This window comes from Pelmatolapia mariae, linkage group LG23, assembly GCF_036321145.2.
Source record: "Pelmatolapia mariae isolate MD_Pm_ZW linkage group LG23, Pm_UMD_F_2, whole genome shotgun sequence".
NCBI lineage: Eukaryota > Metazoa > Chordata > Actinopteri > Cichliformes > Cichlidae > Pelmatolapia > Pelmatolapia mariae.
The window spans coordinates 42,517,365-42,535,725 of record NC_086246.1 but is presented as its reverse complement, the minus strand read 5'-3'; the positions used below and the strand labels follow the sequence as shown (position 1 = coordinate 42,535,725).

Here is an 18,361-nt window from a genome sequence, read left to right as displayed (position 1 = left end):
GCCACCAAGCAGTATAAATAGTGAATGAAGGCATTTAAGGGCGTTAAGAGCTGCTCCTGTCGGGCCCTTGACTAAAGGTCTAAATATATTTAGAGGCTTAAACCCACATATAAGTACATGTATTTATGTGCAAAGACTCAAACTTCAGATTAATTTCAGTTAAAAAAAAAAAGCAAAATAAAAAAGGAATAAAAGCATGCAAAGAGAATTTAATCCACTGGATATCTGTGTATTATTTGACATGAAATCCAATGTGTAACCCTCTTTGCACGCCTCAGCTTTGAAACATATGCAGGGCAATGACATATTGCAGTTTAAGAAGTGTCATATTTATATTAGGGCTGGTGTCAGAAATCAGTGTTCAGTCCTTCATCACCGACTAGGAAAGATTTAATTTATAAAAGCAACATCTTGTAGAGATGTGAAGATTCTCACCTCAGTTTCTGGCCTAATCCCCAGGCTGACTTTTACTTCAATACTAGTGGCACTAATCAAAATATAATTCATTGCTTTGCCCTGACAGGACTGACGAGTTCAAACCTGAGATATGTTAACTACAGACAAATAAAAACAGAGGGACCTAGAACTACTGGGGAACTCGTATGAGGCCATTTTTTCTTAATGAAAGGATGGTACTGTAGGTCAGCTACTCAAGTATACTCCAACCCATACTGTACACATACCGATGTCTCCTGTCATGGTAAATGAGATGTGGTCTTAGAACACTGCCTCGTGTTATATTATTCCACAGGGATCACGACTTCAAATAAATCTTGCTAGCTGACAGGAAGGGTTAGTGGTCCGTTGAAACAGGCTGTAGCTGAAAATAGCCTTGTGTCCTCACCAGTGGCACAGTCATCCAATGACCCGTGAAAAGTAGAATGATTCTCTTTCCATAACCACATTTCTAATCTAAAGATTGTTTTAGGAATAAATAAATAAACACGCATTAAATTTAAAAAAAATAATGTAAAATTTTGGGGGTTGAGTTACTTATTGTACACTGATTTGTTTAAAACCTAAATGTACTAAGTCTCACAAAACATCCATGTACTGCACTGAAGAGAAACTAACTTAAATGAAGCCAGGGTCAGGCTGTACTTTCATGCAATACCAATCTGTACCAGGAGATGGTGCAGTGAGTCAGCCATTTTTATTTACAACTGCAACCTAGCAAAAGGCAAAGGCTTACCTGCACAACATAATTACAAAAACTGCCTTTAGGAATATTTTGAAAGCTGTTTACAGCTGTTTCAATTAATTAAAACTACTAACAAAATATAAAGAAACAAAAGCTATGATGTTACATCCAAGATGTATATTTTGTAGCAGAGATAACAACTGAAGTTAAAATAAGGTCAGGTAACATTTTATAGCCATAGTTAGCTAACTTAGTTTGTGGAAAGCATACACAAGCAATAGATGAATTAAAAGTTGTCTTTTGGGGTAGCAATAGATAATTTCTAACAAAGAATCTAATCTATGTTGGTTGGGTGGAACCTTTTGCTAAAATGCTGCCACGTTGTGGTCAAAGATGTCACCAAATTTCGAAGAACTCATTTTTACCAGATTTCAAAAATTAATTTGTTAATGCTTTAAAACAACCTAACTCAACTGTTAAAATAAATAAATAAATTGTAAGGTAGTTAAATCACAAGCCTTGATGTCTGCTGTCTAAACCCTTCTTTGTGGAAAGAAATAGAATAACTCTTCAACTTCTTAAAAAAGGTTTTTATTTCATATAAAGTTTTGAAGTATTTAAATTTAGAAACAAACATGATTTACTGTTAGCGTCGATATGACAAGTTATATCATCAGTACAACTCTGACCTGCTCCACTCGTCACACCAACCACAGTCTTGCTACAGTTCCTTGGCAACATATACAACAGTCTCACTCACAAAAATGTTTAACTTTGCTTAATTTAATCAAAGCAGTACGAAACATGGAAAATGCCTTAGATATTATTTAACTTCTTATTTGGTGACAACAATCACAAGAAAAAGAGGCTGAACTGGTTTTGAATAAAATCCTGACCTGGTTAAAGTTCTGAAGCTGTGGTTGAGGATGGGACAGAAAGAGAGCACCTGAGAGGACCAGATCTTCACCCACCAAAGAGTCCAACTGAACCAACAACAATGTTAAACACAACAAAGTCTATGCTTTTAATCGTGACAACCCATGTGCGTCTTTCACTCACAGATGTGGACGAAACATTTACTTAATTTTGCAGTAAACTTTGGTTAACAACAACACATGTCTTTTTCCATAAAGCACTTTTGAAAGAACACTGGTTAGAAAAGAGTGTCAGGTGCTGATAGTCAAAGTATGAAGTACAGTCTTGAGTGTAGTAGTTATACATCATGCAAGTGTGCCTGAAACACTGTTAGATGTGAGGCTGGGACACTTCATGCATAGATCCTTCTGCCGATCGTGTGCGTCACAGGAAGACATCAGATTGCTAGCAGATTGTCAAAGCTGCCAGCAGCTCCATTGCACAAAACATTACTCATCGTTATCTAAAAGAAAGACAACAAAGAAAATCACGACAATTCAACAAAGCAGTTGGACCATTACTCCTAAAAGTAAACGACAGAGGAGGCGAGAGACAATGACAGCATTGTTATAATGAACAACAGAACCAAACATTTAACCTCACCAGGTCACTGGCAGCCATGGAGAGGTATGGTTTTATAAACTTTTACAGAATTTCTGCCAATGTGAGACCTCTTATACTGATTTTTGCTTCAAAGTTTCATTCTATAAATTTATTAAATTATCCTTGCATGATTCACAGTTCAAAATAATCTGTATTGGTCTCATATTTGGATCTGTTGCAGCTCATCAGTTTATCTACTGTCAAAAACAAGCTTATTAAGCTTCTCTCTTTTTAAATTGTTTTTATATGCTGCCCCTCCCAAAGTTTGAAACTCAGTATGAGATGACAATAGTAAGAATATTTGCCCTTTTTGGCAAGAAGAAGAGCCAAAGGGAGGGGGGAAAAAAAGAAGAACTTGAAATTTTGGCACAATTAATAGACTATGCTGCCTTACAACAGTTTGCTCTCTGATTGCTGCTTCAAAAATATATAATTATATCCACCACTGCGTGGATGTAAGCCATAAGATAACAGATCTTGAGACGAGCCCTCAGGGGAGATATCTGACATTTGCATCATCCATCTCTACTTCAGAAGACAGTAAAAATAGAAAACGAACGAACTATCAAACAAAGATGTTCAATTAGAAAATATATCTGAAGCCTGCTCCCATCCTGAGGGATTAACTGCTTTCTATTTCTGCTGTGGCCCCCCAAGTCCGACGACATGCTCAGCACAGAGCACGACAAAGAAAACAGAGTTAAGGGTGTCTTTCACATCTGCTCAGTCTCTTCACGACTTGGTGAAGCTGCAACAATGTGAGAAAAGAGGACAGAATTTTGACACGACGCTGATGCTGTCGCTGACTAGAACAATGAAAAGAAACCTGCTCGGATGTTTGTGGCTCAGGAGGAAAACGGTGTGAAAATTAAAAATTATATAAAAGAAAAAATAAATAAATAAAATGAACCAGGTCCAAGTGAAAAACTAATTTGAACTCTTTTATTGTGTGTCATGTAAAAACATTAAAGAATATCATTTTAAATGTTATTTATTTAAATCAGAGACACTGAAAATGATAATACGATAAAACTGTCACTCACCTTCTTGATAAGCGCCATCTGCCATCACTAGATGAAGGATGTTGGGATACAGATGCTGGTGCTCAGTTCCCAGAATGCTTAGGACCAAACTGGAGCCCAGGTCAATATTCTCGTCCTCATCTTCATGTATGGCCTTGAGCATCAAAACAACAAGTCTCTTCAATCAGTCGTGTGATGTAACACTTAAAAAGGACAGCACAGATGTATATGTTTTACATATGACTGCATTATTTTGGAGAATCAGTTAATGCAGAGAGAGACTAAACCACCACCCTTGACTGCAGTCCAATCCACCAATGGTTCCTCCAGTGGATGCTGGGCCCATGCGGATCACTTGGGCTGAACCTTATCCCATAGAGTCTGGCCTCCTTGTATAAAGGAGCATATTCCCCTTGGCTGGCTCCAGGGTGGGGCCTCAAAGCCCCTGATTTAGATGAGGTTTCTTGAATCGTGAAGTTTTTGAATATTACTTATTGTGGCCATACCCAGGAACAATTTTTCCTTGGGAGACACTACCAGCTATGTTCTATAGTTATATTATTGGGGCAAATTTCTCCCAACAACAAAGCTCCTTGGATCACTCAGGCATGCAAAATGAGAACAAAATGAGACTATGTCTGGTCTTTCACTTGGATGCAGGAAAAGTAGAGCCAAAATGAGTCTCCTGAAAAGGTTTGAGTATCTCGCTCCTCTTAGGTGAGGTGTTTTTCAAACTGGGAGACCTTGGGCAGACCAGGGCATGCTATAGATATGTAATATACGCACCTCCCCCAACTCCCCACAAGAGTAGCTGTTTAGACGGCTGTCCACACTGGAGAAGATGCACTTTGTCATGAACATAATCTTCAAATCTTGCTCTAAGCGGTTTCACTCACAAGCCATTTTCCTTCTAAAGAACTACACATGCCAACAGCATCACTAAAAGATACAAACCTTAATTACATCCCCTATAAGCTGAGCTGCAGTATTAAAGCAGACAGCTAAAATCTCCTAAACTGGGCAGCTCATACAAAAACACTCCAGATATAGCACAGCGTCCCAGAAGAAAAAAAAATATGCAAATTTTTGGCTTGTATTGTCACTTTAACTGTGAAGTTATATGAACAAACTCCAGATTTCAAAGAGAAATAATGAATATTTCATACCTTAATCTTATTGTAGGCCTCAATGAACTTCTCAAAACCCATCTGCTGCTCCAGGTTGAACCGAAGCTCTTCCAGACGGCTGAAGATGCTGTCATGATGCTCCATCTCTCCGCCCTGCTCCTCTCCGCTGCCATCTGTTGTGGAGCAGAACCAATCACTTCATATAAAAATCTCAAACTTTTGGTCTCGAAAACTATGAAGGTGCTGAAGGAATTAGAATATTAATTAAAGATTATATTTAAGGTCTTAAGTAGTTTCAAACATAAAACAAGCTAAATGTAAAAACTAGAGTTGGGTAATGTTTTAAAGCAACCTGAGTAAAATAGACCGAAAAGTCTGAGTCTCTGTGATGTTCTGTCCTTACCCGAATGCCATTCTTCATTGAGCTGCCTGTTATTACTGTGGTTCTCCTCTCCCACACCATTGGTAAGCAATTCCCCTGCCTCCTCATCAGCAGGACTTCCATTTGAGCATTCCTCCTCCTCCTCCTCATCGCCTTCATCATCTTCCTCTTCTTCATCCTCATCTTCATCGTCATCATCGTCTACCGCCATCTGATTGTTGTCCTGATCGATTTCAGCTGCGATCCTGTTGAAAAGCTCCTGGTCTCCGCTCTCAGGAGGGTTTCCATTAAAGTCGCCAGCTCCAACCTCCTCTTGCAGCAGTCTCTCCATGGATGCCCTGATGTCACGCAGATCTTCATCTTCATAAGCACTAAGAAACAGAAAGAGGTTTCTTAGAAAACAATAGTTTTCTCTCTAATATTATAGGGTCATTACCTTAAATATAAAGCTGCTTGCAATAGTTGTCATTATAACAACTACCTGTCTTTATATAGTTTACAGATACAGGTCGTTGTTATCTCTGATTATGCCTATGGAAAAATTAGAACCTAACCTAACTTTGTCTTAAAAATACTACTCATGATCATGAACAGCTGGGCCAGAAAATGTCTTAGGATGTTTTTAGATTTCATGCTTTTCTTACTCCTCTGTCTCAGACTGGTCATCATCTTTTCCTGCCTCATCCAGGTCCTCAATTTCCAAGTTGTTGTCTGGAGCAACGTTAGCCTCGCCAGTCACTGTAACGTCCTGCTGAGAGCTGAAGAGTCGACTCAGGTCTGGTAGAGAGCATGTCCGCAGCATCTGCGGGCACAAACCAAACACAGTGACAGAATATTCTGAGTGTTTGACTAAGACAACTGCAAGTGGAATTCATATGACACAATAAACAAGGGCTTAATATGCAAAGAAGGGGCCAGAATAGGACATGACTCTGTGACAAGATCCTATTCTATGTAGCCATTTTTATATGCATATTAAAAACGTTGAGCTCTGCAGATCTCATTGTCCCTGATGAAGGTCGTGAAAGATAATGGTTGATGGATGCTCGTCCTGTAATATAAGACTCAGCGCAGGTTCAGATTGGGAGATTAATGGATTCATTTCAGCCTTCTCATTAATAAAGAAGACTGAAATCCTACCCAAAATACTGCACAAGCCTCTACATCACACCAGGGAGAAGAGATAAATGTCCTGAAACACCTGATCACTCTTACAGCTAACAATGTCCTGGGTTTAATACTTAAGATAATTAACTTTAGAGCTTCCCTTTATTATGTAACACAATGTCCGCACACACACAAAAAAGTGTAATATTCTGCCAGTAATCACCTTGGGGTTGTTGGCATCAAACATGCCTGTAGAGAGACCAATGAGGAGTGCATTCTGGTGTTTGGAGCGTAGAGGTGAGACAGAGCGTGAGCGAGAGGCCAGAGAGGAGGATGATTCATCCATGGAGGACTGGGCTGAGAGGATAGCGAGGGCGGCAGTGCGTCGGTGGGCCGGGGAACACAGTTTCATAAATAGGGGCTCCTCATGCTGAGCTAAACCAGTAGAGAGGGAAAATGGGGGCAGGTTTAATTCAGATAATAATTACCCTGAAAAAAGTCATCTTGGCTCACTACACATTGATCTCACCTGATGGCTCAGGAGCTTTGTCTGCACTCTGCTCAGCCTCTTTGTTGCCTGTTGGTCTTATATCGCCCTCTGCTGGCCTGTAGAAGAAATCCAGCTTAGCTTCACAGACATGCATGTTGCCTTTGTACATTTATTTATTTAAAGGAGTTTTAAATCATAATAAAAAAAAGCTCAATTTTCATTTTGGTATGAAAAATGCAAATTTTTGATTTCATTTAACGCTCACATTTGCTGTTGGCATTCCTGCTCCCAAGCCTGCTGCACACTGTTTGGAGGACGTGAGGCCTGTTTAGGGGTTTCCTCTAAAAACACCGACTCCAAGTCTGCTGGATCTAAAGGAATTTAAGCATCACTGGACTTAGCTGGGAAAAATAACAAAAATAAAAATTTAAATAAACAGCAAAAGATCGGATCAATATCAGGTACTAACCCTGAGTCTCAGTAACGCTGGTTGGCAGTGTTGGGCTCTCTATTGCAGCAGCCATGGAGATTTCTTGATGTGAGGCCACATCTGTAGCTGCAGGACTCTCAGCCACTACAGGCGGTAACACTTCTTTAGGTATCTTCACAATGCCAGCTTCTGCTGTCATCTGGTTTAATTTGACTGAAAGAAACCAAGAGACAATAATAATAGTACATGACAAGCGCATATTATTTAAAGCAGGACCAAATAAGAAAAATGTAAACATTAAAGGATTCTTCATCTCTCCATGTGTTGAAGTAAATTCAGACATGCTCTTGCAGTACTTTTCTACCTTAACTCACTATTTATGTAGTTTCTCATAAATAAATAAATCTGCAACTTTGGGACAAATACAGGGAAATATTCTCTAAATTTCACATCAAAACTATTCCTGCAGTACCAAGCGAAGTTTTTGGCCTAATTTAGTCAAATTGTTAGAAATATAAAAAAAAAAAAATAATAATAATACCATGCCTTTTAATAGTGTAACATGACCTGTTGCTGTTCCTGTGATCACATTAACGCCGAGTCAGGAGAGAAAAAAATCCCAAAGACAAGACATGAGCCCAGAAGCTAACTGAATTTGTTTCATGTTGAGACTCACATAAAAAAAATATAAAAATCATCATGAGGTGAGAAACTGTAAGTAAGACTAACCAGGACTAGAAGACTCGTCCTCACATATGGTGAGAGTCTCCAGTGGCTGGGTGAGTGGCTGAAGTTCTGCCTCCTTAAGTACCTTCAGCACCTGAGAGTCTGGACTTGCTCCCCACATCTTCCTGGGAGCATCTTCCTGTAGCACAGCCATCTGTATAACTTCGCCCGCTGTTTGCTCTGAGACAAAAAAACAAAAACAAAACAACAAACAAACAAACCAAAAACAGAAATAGAGAGAGACAGAGAGAGAGTGTAATACTCAGAGCAGTTATATGGAAAGCTGTGCGCTTGTTCTGACTCTGGGGGAAAGGACTTACCAATGGTCATGAGGGATGTATCCTCTAGAGTTTGCTGAGCTGCAGAGAGGACAAGTGGAACTCCTGCCTCCCACTTCTTCCTGTCACCACCAGAGGATGGCCTACCATCTGGAGATGCTGAAGTGGCTAATGAGATAACAGAAGGGGAAATTTGGCAAACCTGCCCTTTAGTAGAAACCAACAGATCCTGAATAGAAATCAACTGAAGAGTTATAAGGTCAAAACAAATATATTTCAATTGATCTGTTTAGATACAAGGCACTTCTTTGCAGAAATAAACTATATGAAAAACACAACATGATGATAATGGGAAATGCAGCAAGGAGCATAATCTCAAACAAACAAAAGATGAGATTAAAGCAAATCAAAGGTTAGGAGGTTACAGATGTGATTTTATTGGTAGGCCCCTCAAACAGTAAAGTTTAGCACCAACTTAAATGGAGCAGCAGTTTTAGCTGACATCAAGGGTTCAAGACATTTGCTCTAGAACTGAGGAGCTGAAACACTGAAAGCTGCATTTGTTTTTTTTGTTGTGATTCCAGCAATAGAGAGTAAACCTGGTCCTAATTGCCTTAAAAGTCTGGATGTTTCATGAAGTATGAATAAATGTGAAATCTAAGTAGCACCCATTTGGTGCTTTGTAAAGCAGTACAAGGATTTTAAAGTAATCCAATTTTTTTAATGTTAGCATGTTGCATGAGCTGTAGCTGTCTCATTGAATTTTTGACTTATGAAGTCACTGTTATAGTCATCTAACCTGCTGGTTTGCTCTAGACAGAAATCCTTCATTTTGATTTTAAATGTGGTTGTAGGCCAACTGTAACTTGCTGAGTGTTCCCGTCAAAATTTAGGTCAGAGTATGTTTATGCCACGATTTCTAGCTTGACATCATGGTTTCAGACAGGTATTAACTTTTATTCATACAGGCTAAAAAGGCCAATTTCATTTTTTAATTTGGTTAAAATTTAAAAAATGAAATGGTAAACACACTCACTAAATGGCAACGATGACAGATGGTGGTCAGAGGTCCACCACAATTTCAACTATGTGCATTTACTGCTTTTTTTAAGAAGACTGAGCCTTTAATGAAGCTTTAGAGTCATGTAACTTTGTATATGTGTATTAGACGTTCCCAGACATAAAGAGTTTTATAAACTTTATTTTTGGGAGGAAAACAAACCTTTTTTGGCAGTTAATCACATTTGGCTGATGATTCTATACATGCAGTTTTTAAGCTTTGGCTCTGTTACCCTATGTCCAAATCGGGGCTTTCAAAAAATTACCCAGTCGTGTTATGAAGTTAGCTGCAAGTTGTGAGACTTCTCTCTGTTTGGTAGGGCACACACACAAAACAACATACTGTAATCTTCTTAATCCATCTCTAGTTAGACTCAACTCACTGCTTGCTGTGGCACACATTTCCTCTAAAGTTTGCTGAGCCACGGGAAGTACAGGTAGCTCTGCTGCTTCCCACTTCTTCCGGTCTCCATTGGAAGAGGGGCGCTTATCTGTATCAGACTGGTTTTGGGTTGAAGCAGGACTTGATTCTGCTGGGGCCGAAGGAGACTCCTCCACCTCCTCCACTGGGCTTTGAGCTTTAAGGTTCTGGTTAAGTCTGCGCAGAATCTGCTTCTTCTCACTCTGTTACACAGAAGTGATTCCATAACAGTATTTTTTTCATTAGAACGAATAGCCTTGTTATTTGATTTCATAAATTTTAAAACCTAATCACCTCACCTGGATCATGGTTGCAGACTCTGGTTCAGGCAAGCTCTCCTTTAGTGGCGTGGTCTGTAAAACAAAATGCCAAATTCATGCAGCGAATGAATAAATATCCCAAAGTACTGTGAGAGATAGTGTTATACATCAATTATATACTGACTGCTCCAACGTTCTTTAGGGCAGCAGTCATGGATATAGCTGGGGTGGAGGGTTTGGGTGTAGGCAGGGCTGGAGTTTTGGCAGCTGGTTCTGGCTGAGAGGGGCCTGGCTGTGGAAGAGGACTATCAGAGGTAGACGATACTGCTTCTGAGGCCACTATATTTGCTCCCGCCATGCCACCTTTGACCCCTCGAGCTGCAAGCTTCCATAACAGTCAATATGCAAAGTTAGCTTATACTTTAACTAATGCACCAGTAAGGTCACACTAAGACAAGACAGGGATGAACCAAAAACAAATGCTTACATGGTCCTCCCATGCCCTTTTTTCTCTCTCATGTGCTTCTCTCCTCTTCTTCTCTAGCTGCTCTTTCAGAAGAGCTGCACGGGCATTAGCTTGTGCCTGCAAAACGGAACAAAACAATGACACGCTTTGATAAATGTTACACATTATTTCTGTCTATTATTTTTTTATTATATTAACCTCTGTCCTCCCTTTTTCCTCCAGTTACAATTGGCTGGGAAGGCTAAACTGCATGCACACTAATCGAGAGTCATCTCTCCTCCACCAGTACAGACCTTTGTCTTTTGCAGTTTTGTTTATTATAAGTTGACTTGGGAATTACCGATGGTCGCATTTTCATATTTTGCTTGAAGTAGTTTTGTTTCTAAACATTAGTTCAGGAGAAAACATTGATACCGGTGACCCACTGGGTGGTTGTTTCGAGGTTTAGGGTTGGTCACTATTTTTGCTTAATAAAGCATGTTTTGATCTGTGGAAGTTTTGTGAAATCTCACGTGTTTGGTTACTCTGAGCCATGGATTTTAGGGGCTGTAGCAATGATCAAAATATGATTACTAAAAATAGGGCTGTACAAAATCCAATGTCTTCTCTGATGACAGTGTTTTTTTTTATATTTTCCTGTGCTGTTTCAGGACAAAACAACAGCCATGACTTTTTAAGCCTCTTTACAGCAACAAGTCACAGGCAGAGCAGAAAAGGAAGAGGACTTACATCATCTTCCTCTTGCTGTCAATTTAATCATTGTTAACGTCTCTGCAAATAAGGTTATCAAATAAACATCGGATATTGGAAAATGCAATTGTTTTTTGCTTCTTCTAGACTCACTTTTAAAGCCTCTATCTTCTTTCTCCTGAGCTCGGCCTCCTCACTGGACTCCTGGCTGTCAGAACCATCGCTATCATACTGAAATACACAGGAAGCAACATCAACACCCAGGAGACAAAAATGTCAGCAAAAACTGAAAACCACCTTCATTATTGGCACCCTGTGAGCAGTGGAGTAATGTACCTTCTCTCCTCTGAGTCGAGCTTTGATCTGCTGGCGCTCATTGAAGTTCTGCAAGCGGATCTGTCTGAGCCTTGCCAAGTACTCCTGAGAACAAATACAGAAATGTTACATAGTGAATGAACACACACAAACACACACGGCAGAGAGTACAGTACTGATATTAGCAGACATACAAACAAAATAAAACTACAACAAAAAAAGAACATGCTTTGTTGGGACTTGTACATAAAAAAAAAATGTTATACAGAAAGGCATCAGCCATTTAGATAAAATAACAAAAAAAAAAAAAAACCCAAAACAAAAGACAACACAAATTTACAATCAGCAATGAAGATGTATTCCATTCAGAGCAAAACATTTATGACCAAACTCAAAACTCAAGTGGTTATTTGAAATGAGACAGCAGCCATAACTGGGACAATGGAACACCACACATTGCACAAGGAGTGGCAATGAGTTTGAGCTGCTGGGTTGAACTGTGGGCGGGTCAAAGGGAGCTTTGTGCGGACGTGTGAAACGTGCCAAGCCAGACGTGCTGTGAGTAAGGTGAAGTGTGAGGCTGGGCGTTCAGGCCTTGGCCTCCTACCTCCTCCTCTTTGTTGGGTTTAGACCTCCCGCACCGAACACCACCAGCCCGGCCTCCATAGATTGCTGCCAGGTTTTGCCGAGTACCCTGTTTACCATTTAATTTAACCACACTTTAGGACACGGGCCCTAACAGCTAGCTGCCACAAGATTATGTGTAAGACAAAAATAATAGAAAAGGATAAAAACATTCGCAGGCAGTCGTTTGATTCTCAGTGTGATTTGCAGTCACAGGTCTATAATTGATTCAATATAGAGACCGGAAATAGAGCTTAATTAAGCTGTTAGATTGAAAACGTTTCTTACTAAATATCAATATCAGTTTTTATTTCTGTTCATATAAATTTCACCAGTATAGTAACGGGTTATCATGCAGTATTTTCATGATGGGGGCTATATACTTATTAGTAGTTATAATATGTACCAGCTGTCCTTCAGCACGGGCTTTGTTGAGCATAGCTTCCCTCCTCCGCTGCAAAAACTCCTCAACTTGAAAGGCTCGCCCAGCTGCCATTTGACCGCGCTGCCTGTGGAAAGAACACAGTAATAAATATTCGTACTCAACTTTCACACCGTTGAGAACAACAACACAGCTATGTGACTAGCTGACCTGCTAATATGGGCTTGTTTGGAAACATGCTGCAGCCTGTGGAGTTCTCTCTTTATTACATCAGGGTCTAGCCGTCGAGCAGGGCCGTTAGGAAGCACTGTGCCTGCAGCAGCTGGTACACTAGTCGGTACAGAAATAGGCAATGTCATTACAAATACTACTTAACACACATAAACAGCCAAAAAAAAATAAATAAAATAACCTTACCGAATGGGGCTGCATGGTCCAGCTGAGGAGCTCTCCCTGCTGACATCTTTAGGCGTCGGTTTAGTCATTTGGTCAAGGATTGCATGGTAGTGTTCATAAGGGCTTTTACCTGGGAGAGGAGCTGGAGTAGAACCCTGAACAGCAGCAACATGTGCACCTCTCTTTCCACCTCCTACAAAACACTGAGTACGGAGAACAAAACAATGTCACATCCCTCGCTGAGGGCATCCTGACATAACTCTTTATCTGCCAAAAACAAAAAAAAATATACACATTACCTTTCTCTCTGGGCTGCTACCTCCACTAGAACTCAAGACATGCTTCCAGCCTTGTTCTCTCGCTTGGTTTATTCGATTGATCTGTAAGAGATCAAAGGTTCAGATTTTGGTTTAGCTGTACAGAGTGTGTGAACTACGAATGCACTGTGGAGCTCAGATCAATCCTAGCAGAAGATAAAGAAAATATCCAGACTAAATCCTCCCTCTACTGCTGCCACTGACCTGCAGGCTGTGCTTTGAGAACTCATGTGTTAGTTTATCATTTCCTTCATATAAAAATGTTGCCAACAGCTAGGAAGCTTAAAACTATAGTACACAAAAAGTTGGGGTCATGGTGGCCATAGCCATAAATTTCTATACATTCAGTGTTCTCAAACTGTGTTCTAGGCCATGGGACGAATATAGAGTGAAACTGAAGTCAATTAATAGACTTTTTGTAAGAATTTTACTTGACTAAAATTTATATTTAATACCTTTTTTTTTTTTAACTTTGTCCTAAAAAGGATCCCCTTTCCTTCACTAATGAAATACAAAATAAATTAAAACCACACACCCAAGCTCAGTTAATCACCCACCTTTTCCTTTTCATATCTCTTCATCTGCTCCGCTTTCAACATGAACATCTGAAAGAAACAGATCAGAAGACTTTAGTTTGAAAGGAATAAAAACATTTTGCATGGAGATATAGAAACTAAACAGTATGCTCACCTGCTCTCTCTGTTTCCTTTCTTTCTCAATCATCTCCATCCTCTTCTTTCTGATGCCATCCTATAGAATGAGACAAAACCATTCAAACCCCAAAATAGACATCTTAAAGAAACCCGCCTCGAGGGAAAGAGCCAGCAGGACTGCTCTGTCAGAGGTCAGGTGGGCGAGGAGGAAAAGTTTGGTTAAAAGAGAGAGCTATATCAGGCAGAGCACTCCGAATGGGCCGGGAGCGGACAATGGGTGAAGATGGGGAGCAAGCGCAATGAGAGGGAGCAAAACTGAAAATGCTAATAAGAAGGGACCCTCACGTGTAAGTAAATGGCGAGAGAAAAAAAAAAAAAAAAAAAAAAAAAAAAAAAGGAGCCTATTAGAGAATATAATATGGGGCTCTCAGTGTACCTCGTGTTTTTTCCTCTCTTCTTCCACTTGACTCACTCTTCTCTGGGGGGTTGCTGGGAGAAGGGCCTGAGCAACATATGACACTGGGCTTCAGAGGTAGCCAACATAACATGATGTACCAATACACACTTACTCACACACACATACACACAAATGGGAGAAGCACTGACAACAAATACAGCTTCTGGCATAAGAAGGCAAACCCACCCACCCCCAAAAACAAAACAAACGTCATGACTAAAGATCGGTCATACCAGCTTGTCATCAACAATAACAGCCTACTAACCGGTTTGAGTTTTCCAGCTGGTTTCTTGTCTGCAGGCTTTCTGGCTCCATCTGGGACCTTCCTCACAGTTAAAGGCACTCCGTATTTGGCGGCTGGTTTTGTAATCTTCTGGGCTGAGGCTGATATTATGAGATATCCAGAAGTAATTTAGAAGAAAAACTCAAAAACTAACAAAATTTGTATTTTAGTCAGCCAATGTGCGCACCCACACACACAAAAAATAAACAGTGTATTTTCACAACATAATAAAAATCCAAAAGAAATGAGCAGATTATTGTACAAAAGATGCAAAAGTCCAGCATCCTTCATTTATCAGTTTTGATTTAAGGTGTTTAGGTCCTCCATAATGCCATCGATATGTGCCTGACTTGGTGGCCGATTAGTTCTAGAATCTACAAACCAGCTGTAGAAGACAGACCCCTTGTAGTCTTCTTCATGACGAGTTTGCTCACCTGATGGCACCTGTGCCACACCCGATTTAGGCTGCTTGTGAAGAAAAGTATGGCGAAATTCCTGAGCAATGATCTGAAATGAGTAAGAAATTTAATGAGCAATCTACTTTTTGCAAAAAACAAACAAACAAACAAACAAAAAACAATTAACAATCAGCTGCAGAGTCTACCTGTGGTGTGAGAAACTTCTCAATCCTGCAGGAGAGGAAAGGTTTGTCCAGTATGCTGTTGACTGAGGGTCGCTCGCGAGGGTTGCGTTTAAACAGCTGTGCAAGGAGAAATCGCAGTTCTTGGGAGTAGTGACAAGACACAGGAGGGTACGACCCGCGGATTATCTTAAGAACCAAGTTCTTCATGTTGCCAGCCTCAAACTGAGAATAAACAAATGCAAAGGCACACACAGCTGTAACCACTGCATAGAAATTACTGAAGACAATTGAACTATATAGGAATTCTTAATGTGGGGACTGTACTGGATTACAGATTTAATTAGGAATTAATATACTGGAAATTAATTTCAGTCTATTATCTAACAGTACATTATCTAACTACGGTTATACAGGGAAGAGATCAAAATTAGTATGTGAGAGAGGAGTAAATGCTGCATAAAACAATATAAAATACTGTACAATAATAATTAAACAGCTCACACAGAATACTTACTGCATGCTTAAGAGTGCACATTTCATACAGAACACACCCTAGGGCCCAAATATCACTGCAGCAGGAAGGAAAAGCAAGGAAAATGAGAGGCGAGAACATACATATGGGTGGGCAGGGATAAGTTCTGGGTTAAGTTTATCATTCATTCAATAAGGTATCAACAGTCAAGTGCATGCCCTTTACTTTCCTTTTATAAACTGAGATGAAAACAAGACTTTACTGACAAGAAAACTCCAGATCATTTAGACTGTGCTAAATTTACTTCACTCATTGTAACTAAAGTGGGTTAAATTGCATGTACACTTAAAATAGTTAAGGAGAAAAATCAATACCAGCTTCCTGCTGTAGATGTAAGCGAGCAAGTTTACTCAATAAAAAGGAGAAGTGATATCCTTACATTACACTGTAGCCACCACCTAATCCTGCAGACTCAAGATTCAGTGGGGAGACACCTTGTCCCATTGATTACTATTGAATTTGCTTGACAACTAGACACCAATGTACGATATTCCAGAAGTCCAAGTACCTTTTGTTATTGTATGGTTTATTTTCACAGATCTCTGGTGACAGGTAATATGGTGTTCCTATGCATGTTCTTGCCAGTTCTACAGTGCTGAAAAACAGAATAATAGCACATTTTAATATTAAAGCTTCAATATTTCAAATAAGCACTGTCTAATGTGCAAAAATACAAACAATGACATAAAATCAAAGCAAAAACAGCTGTAAAAAAGGGAAAAATCAACATCAATAATAAATGCACCTAAGACCCTCAGAATATAATGTATAAATACATAAAACATGTAATACAATATAAGATCAGACATATTTGATTTAACCAAAAGATATTTCTGTGTAACAACAGTTAAAAATTGGATAAAATAAGGGCAGTGTACAGATAACAAACTTCAATAAAATAAACTACAATATTTTTTAAATGTAGTAAAACAGAATGTCTTATTACCAGAAATGCAAAGTGTTCTTCAACCTTTAGTCTGAAATCTATGCTTAATGAAAAACTGCAGGGCTATTTAGACAACAGTGTGCATACCTGTTCAGCACCCTTGCAATTCCAAAGTCTCCAAGCTGAACTGTTCCATCTTTTGTCAAAAAGATGTTCTACACAAGCATTATGAGAACACATGTAAATAAACCAATACATGCAAACAAACAACTTATCACTTAAAGGGAGGTCTCGTGATTTATGAAACAATACCTGTGATTTTATGTCTCTGTGGAGAATTTTTCGATCGTGTACATGCTTGAGCGCTAGGCAGATCTGCACAAACCAATCTAGGATCTCAAAAAGGGAGACTACAGTAAACCATACTTATTGTGATCAGTTTAACCCAATATGTGTATACTGTTTGCACAGTGACTGCCTCGAGTAGTTGCTGGCTTACTTGCTCTTCTGAGAACAGTACCCCTTTCTGAGAGTTGATCTTTTTGAATAGGTCTCCACCCTCGCAGTAGTCCATCACAATATACAGACAGCCACCCTCTGGGAAAAAAATACAAATAAAATAAAAAACTTATAGTATGTAATTATCACACAGTGCACATTTGATAATATTTTCTTCACATAAACAGATGAGCTATTTGGATGGCATTAGTACCTTCAAAAGATTCCTTATACTGGACGATGTTTGGATGACTCATGTTGGCAAGAACAGCAACTTCCTTTCGAGATTCCCGCCTCTCTTTGCTGGACATCTGTCAAAGTAATGAAGAGGGTAACGAGATGAAGCGCAGGCTGAAAACAACATGCGAAGCTTGTGTAATATATGCACAGACGCTTACTCCAGATATGCCAATCTCCTTGATGACATATTGGTGTCCATCATCTTTGGATTTGACCAGGATAGCCTTTCCGAATGAACCTTCCCCAATTTTCTTCACCTTTTCGTACTTGTCCATGTTATTGGAATGACTGGCTCCACATGCTGGATCTGCAAAGACATCAAGAACATGCTAATGCTATTGCTCGGTGTAACTAGGCTTTAATCGAGGGTTCCGTGACAGAAGCTTTATAAAAGGCAAACATTTGGTAGTCAATGACAATGACAATTGTGCGTCGTCCTGGAAATGTAATGTTAGCTCCATTGTGGACCGCTGTCAGACAGAAAATGAGACGGACTGTGATGCTGAGATGCAAGACACAACACAGCTGGTAGCAAAACAGCTAGCGTTCCCGTTACTTAGAAGCTAGAAGAAGATGGGAGCTTCATAAAATATTTACCTTGTGAATGTACAAAACTCTGGCTGATATAATATCACCGGCTCACTGTGTAGCCGTATACGTTTCTGTGTGCCTTACCATTAGTCTTTTCTCGCTGCCTTTCTCATAAAGGTTTGGGTACTTGATACTGTCCTCGCACTCTCTATCTAACTACGGCTACATTTTTTGTACGTTTTCATTGGTCAGATGTACCAAGACCGAACATTAATTGGTGGACACGACTGTCCATCATCATTTATTGTGGATGACGCTTACCAGTCTCCGCCCCCAATGACACCGTTGCTGTGGACATTTTCCATAGCAACCGCAAACCAACTGAGAAGCATGGAGAACGTGTAACGTTTGGCGATTAGTTTAGTTAAAATGTATTTATTTTTTAGTTACTTCATCTAGTATTTTCGTATTATGTATCTAAACCACAGAGCTTCGCTAAATTTAGTAACACACTATCCTCGTAGTACCTGTATGGAGTACCGTAACT

General features: G+C 39.6%; 1 protein-coding gene across 5 annotated transcripts; it reads right to left on the bottom strand.

Annotated features, from left to right (window-relative positions):
- Positions 1–1,904: 1,904 nt before the first annotated feature.
- Positions 1,905–18,027, bottom strand: nek1 (NIMA-related kinase 1). 5 transcript variants are annotated; one of them, XM_063466681.1, is made up of 36 exons: positions 17,959–18,027; positions 17,442–17,590; positions 17,258–17,354; positions 17,045–17,142; positions 16,858–16,941; positions 16,693–16,760; positions 16,168–16,254; positions 15,642–15,696; positions 15,149–15,349; positions 14,979–15,051; positions 14,527–14,645; positions 14,241–14,306; positions 13,842–13,901; positions 13,709–13,756; positions 13,134–13,214; positions 12,856–13,037; positions 12,649–12,768; positions 12,463–12,565; positions 12,040–12,126; positions 11,454–11,537; positions 11,271–11,348; positions 10,449–10,544; positions 10,146–10,346; positions 10,001–10,054; positions 9,664–9,904; positions 8,264–8,389; positions 7,947–8,123; positions 7,257–7,430; positions 7,053–7,158; positions 6,827–6,903; positions 6,521–6,732; positions 5,835–5,992; positions 5,212–5,561; positions 4,848–4,981; positions 3,703–3,835; positions 1,905–2,519 (listed from the first exon to the last, which is right to left on the bottom strand). In XM_063466681.1, the coding sequence occupies exons 2-36, from the start codon at positions 17,556–17,558 to the stop codon at positions 2,506–2,508; spliced, it is 4,161 nt and encodes a 1,386-aa protein (XP_063322751.1). In that variant the 5' UTR covers positions 17,559–17,590; positions 17,959–18,027; the 3' UTR covers positions 1,905–2,505. The 5 variants fall into 5 exon arrangements, with proteins under 5 accessions (XP_063322751.1, XP_063322750.1, XP_065325797.1 ...); XM_063466680.2 differs by having other exon boundaries at positions 17,881–17,980; XM_065469725.1 differs by lacking the exon at positions 10,146–10,346.
- Between the last annotated feature and the right edge of the window lie 334 nt (positions 18,028–18,361).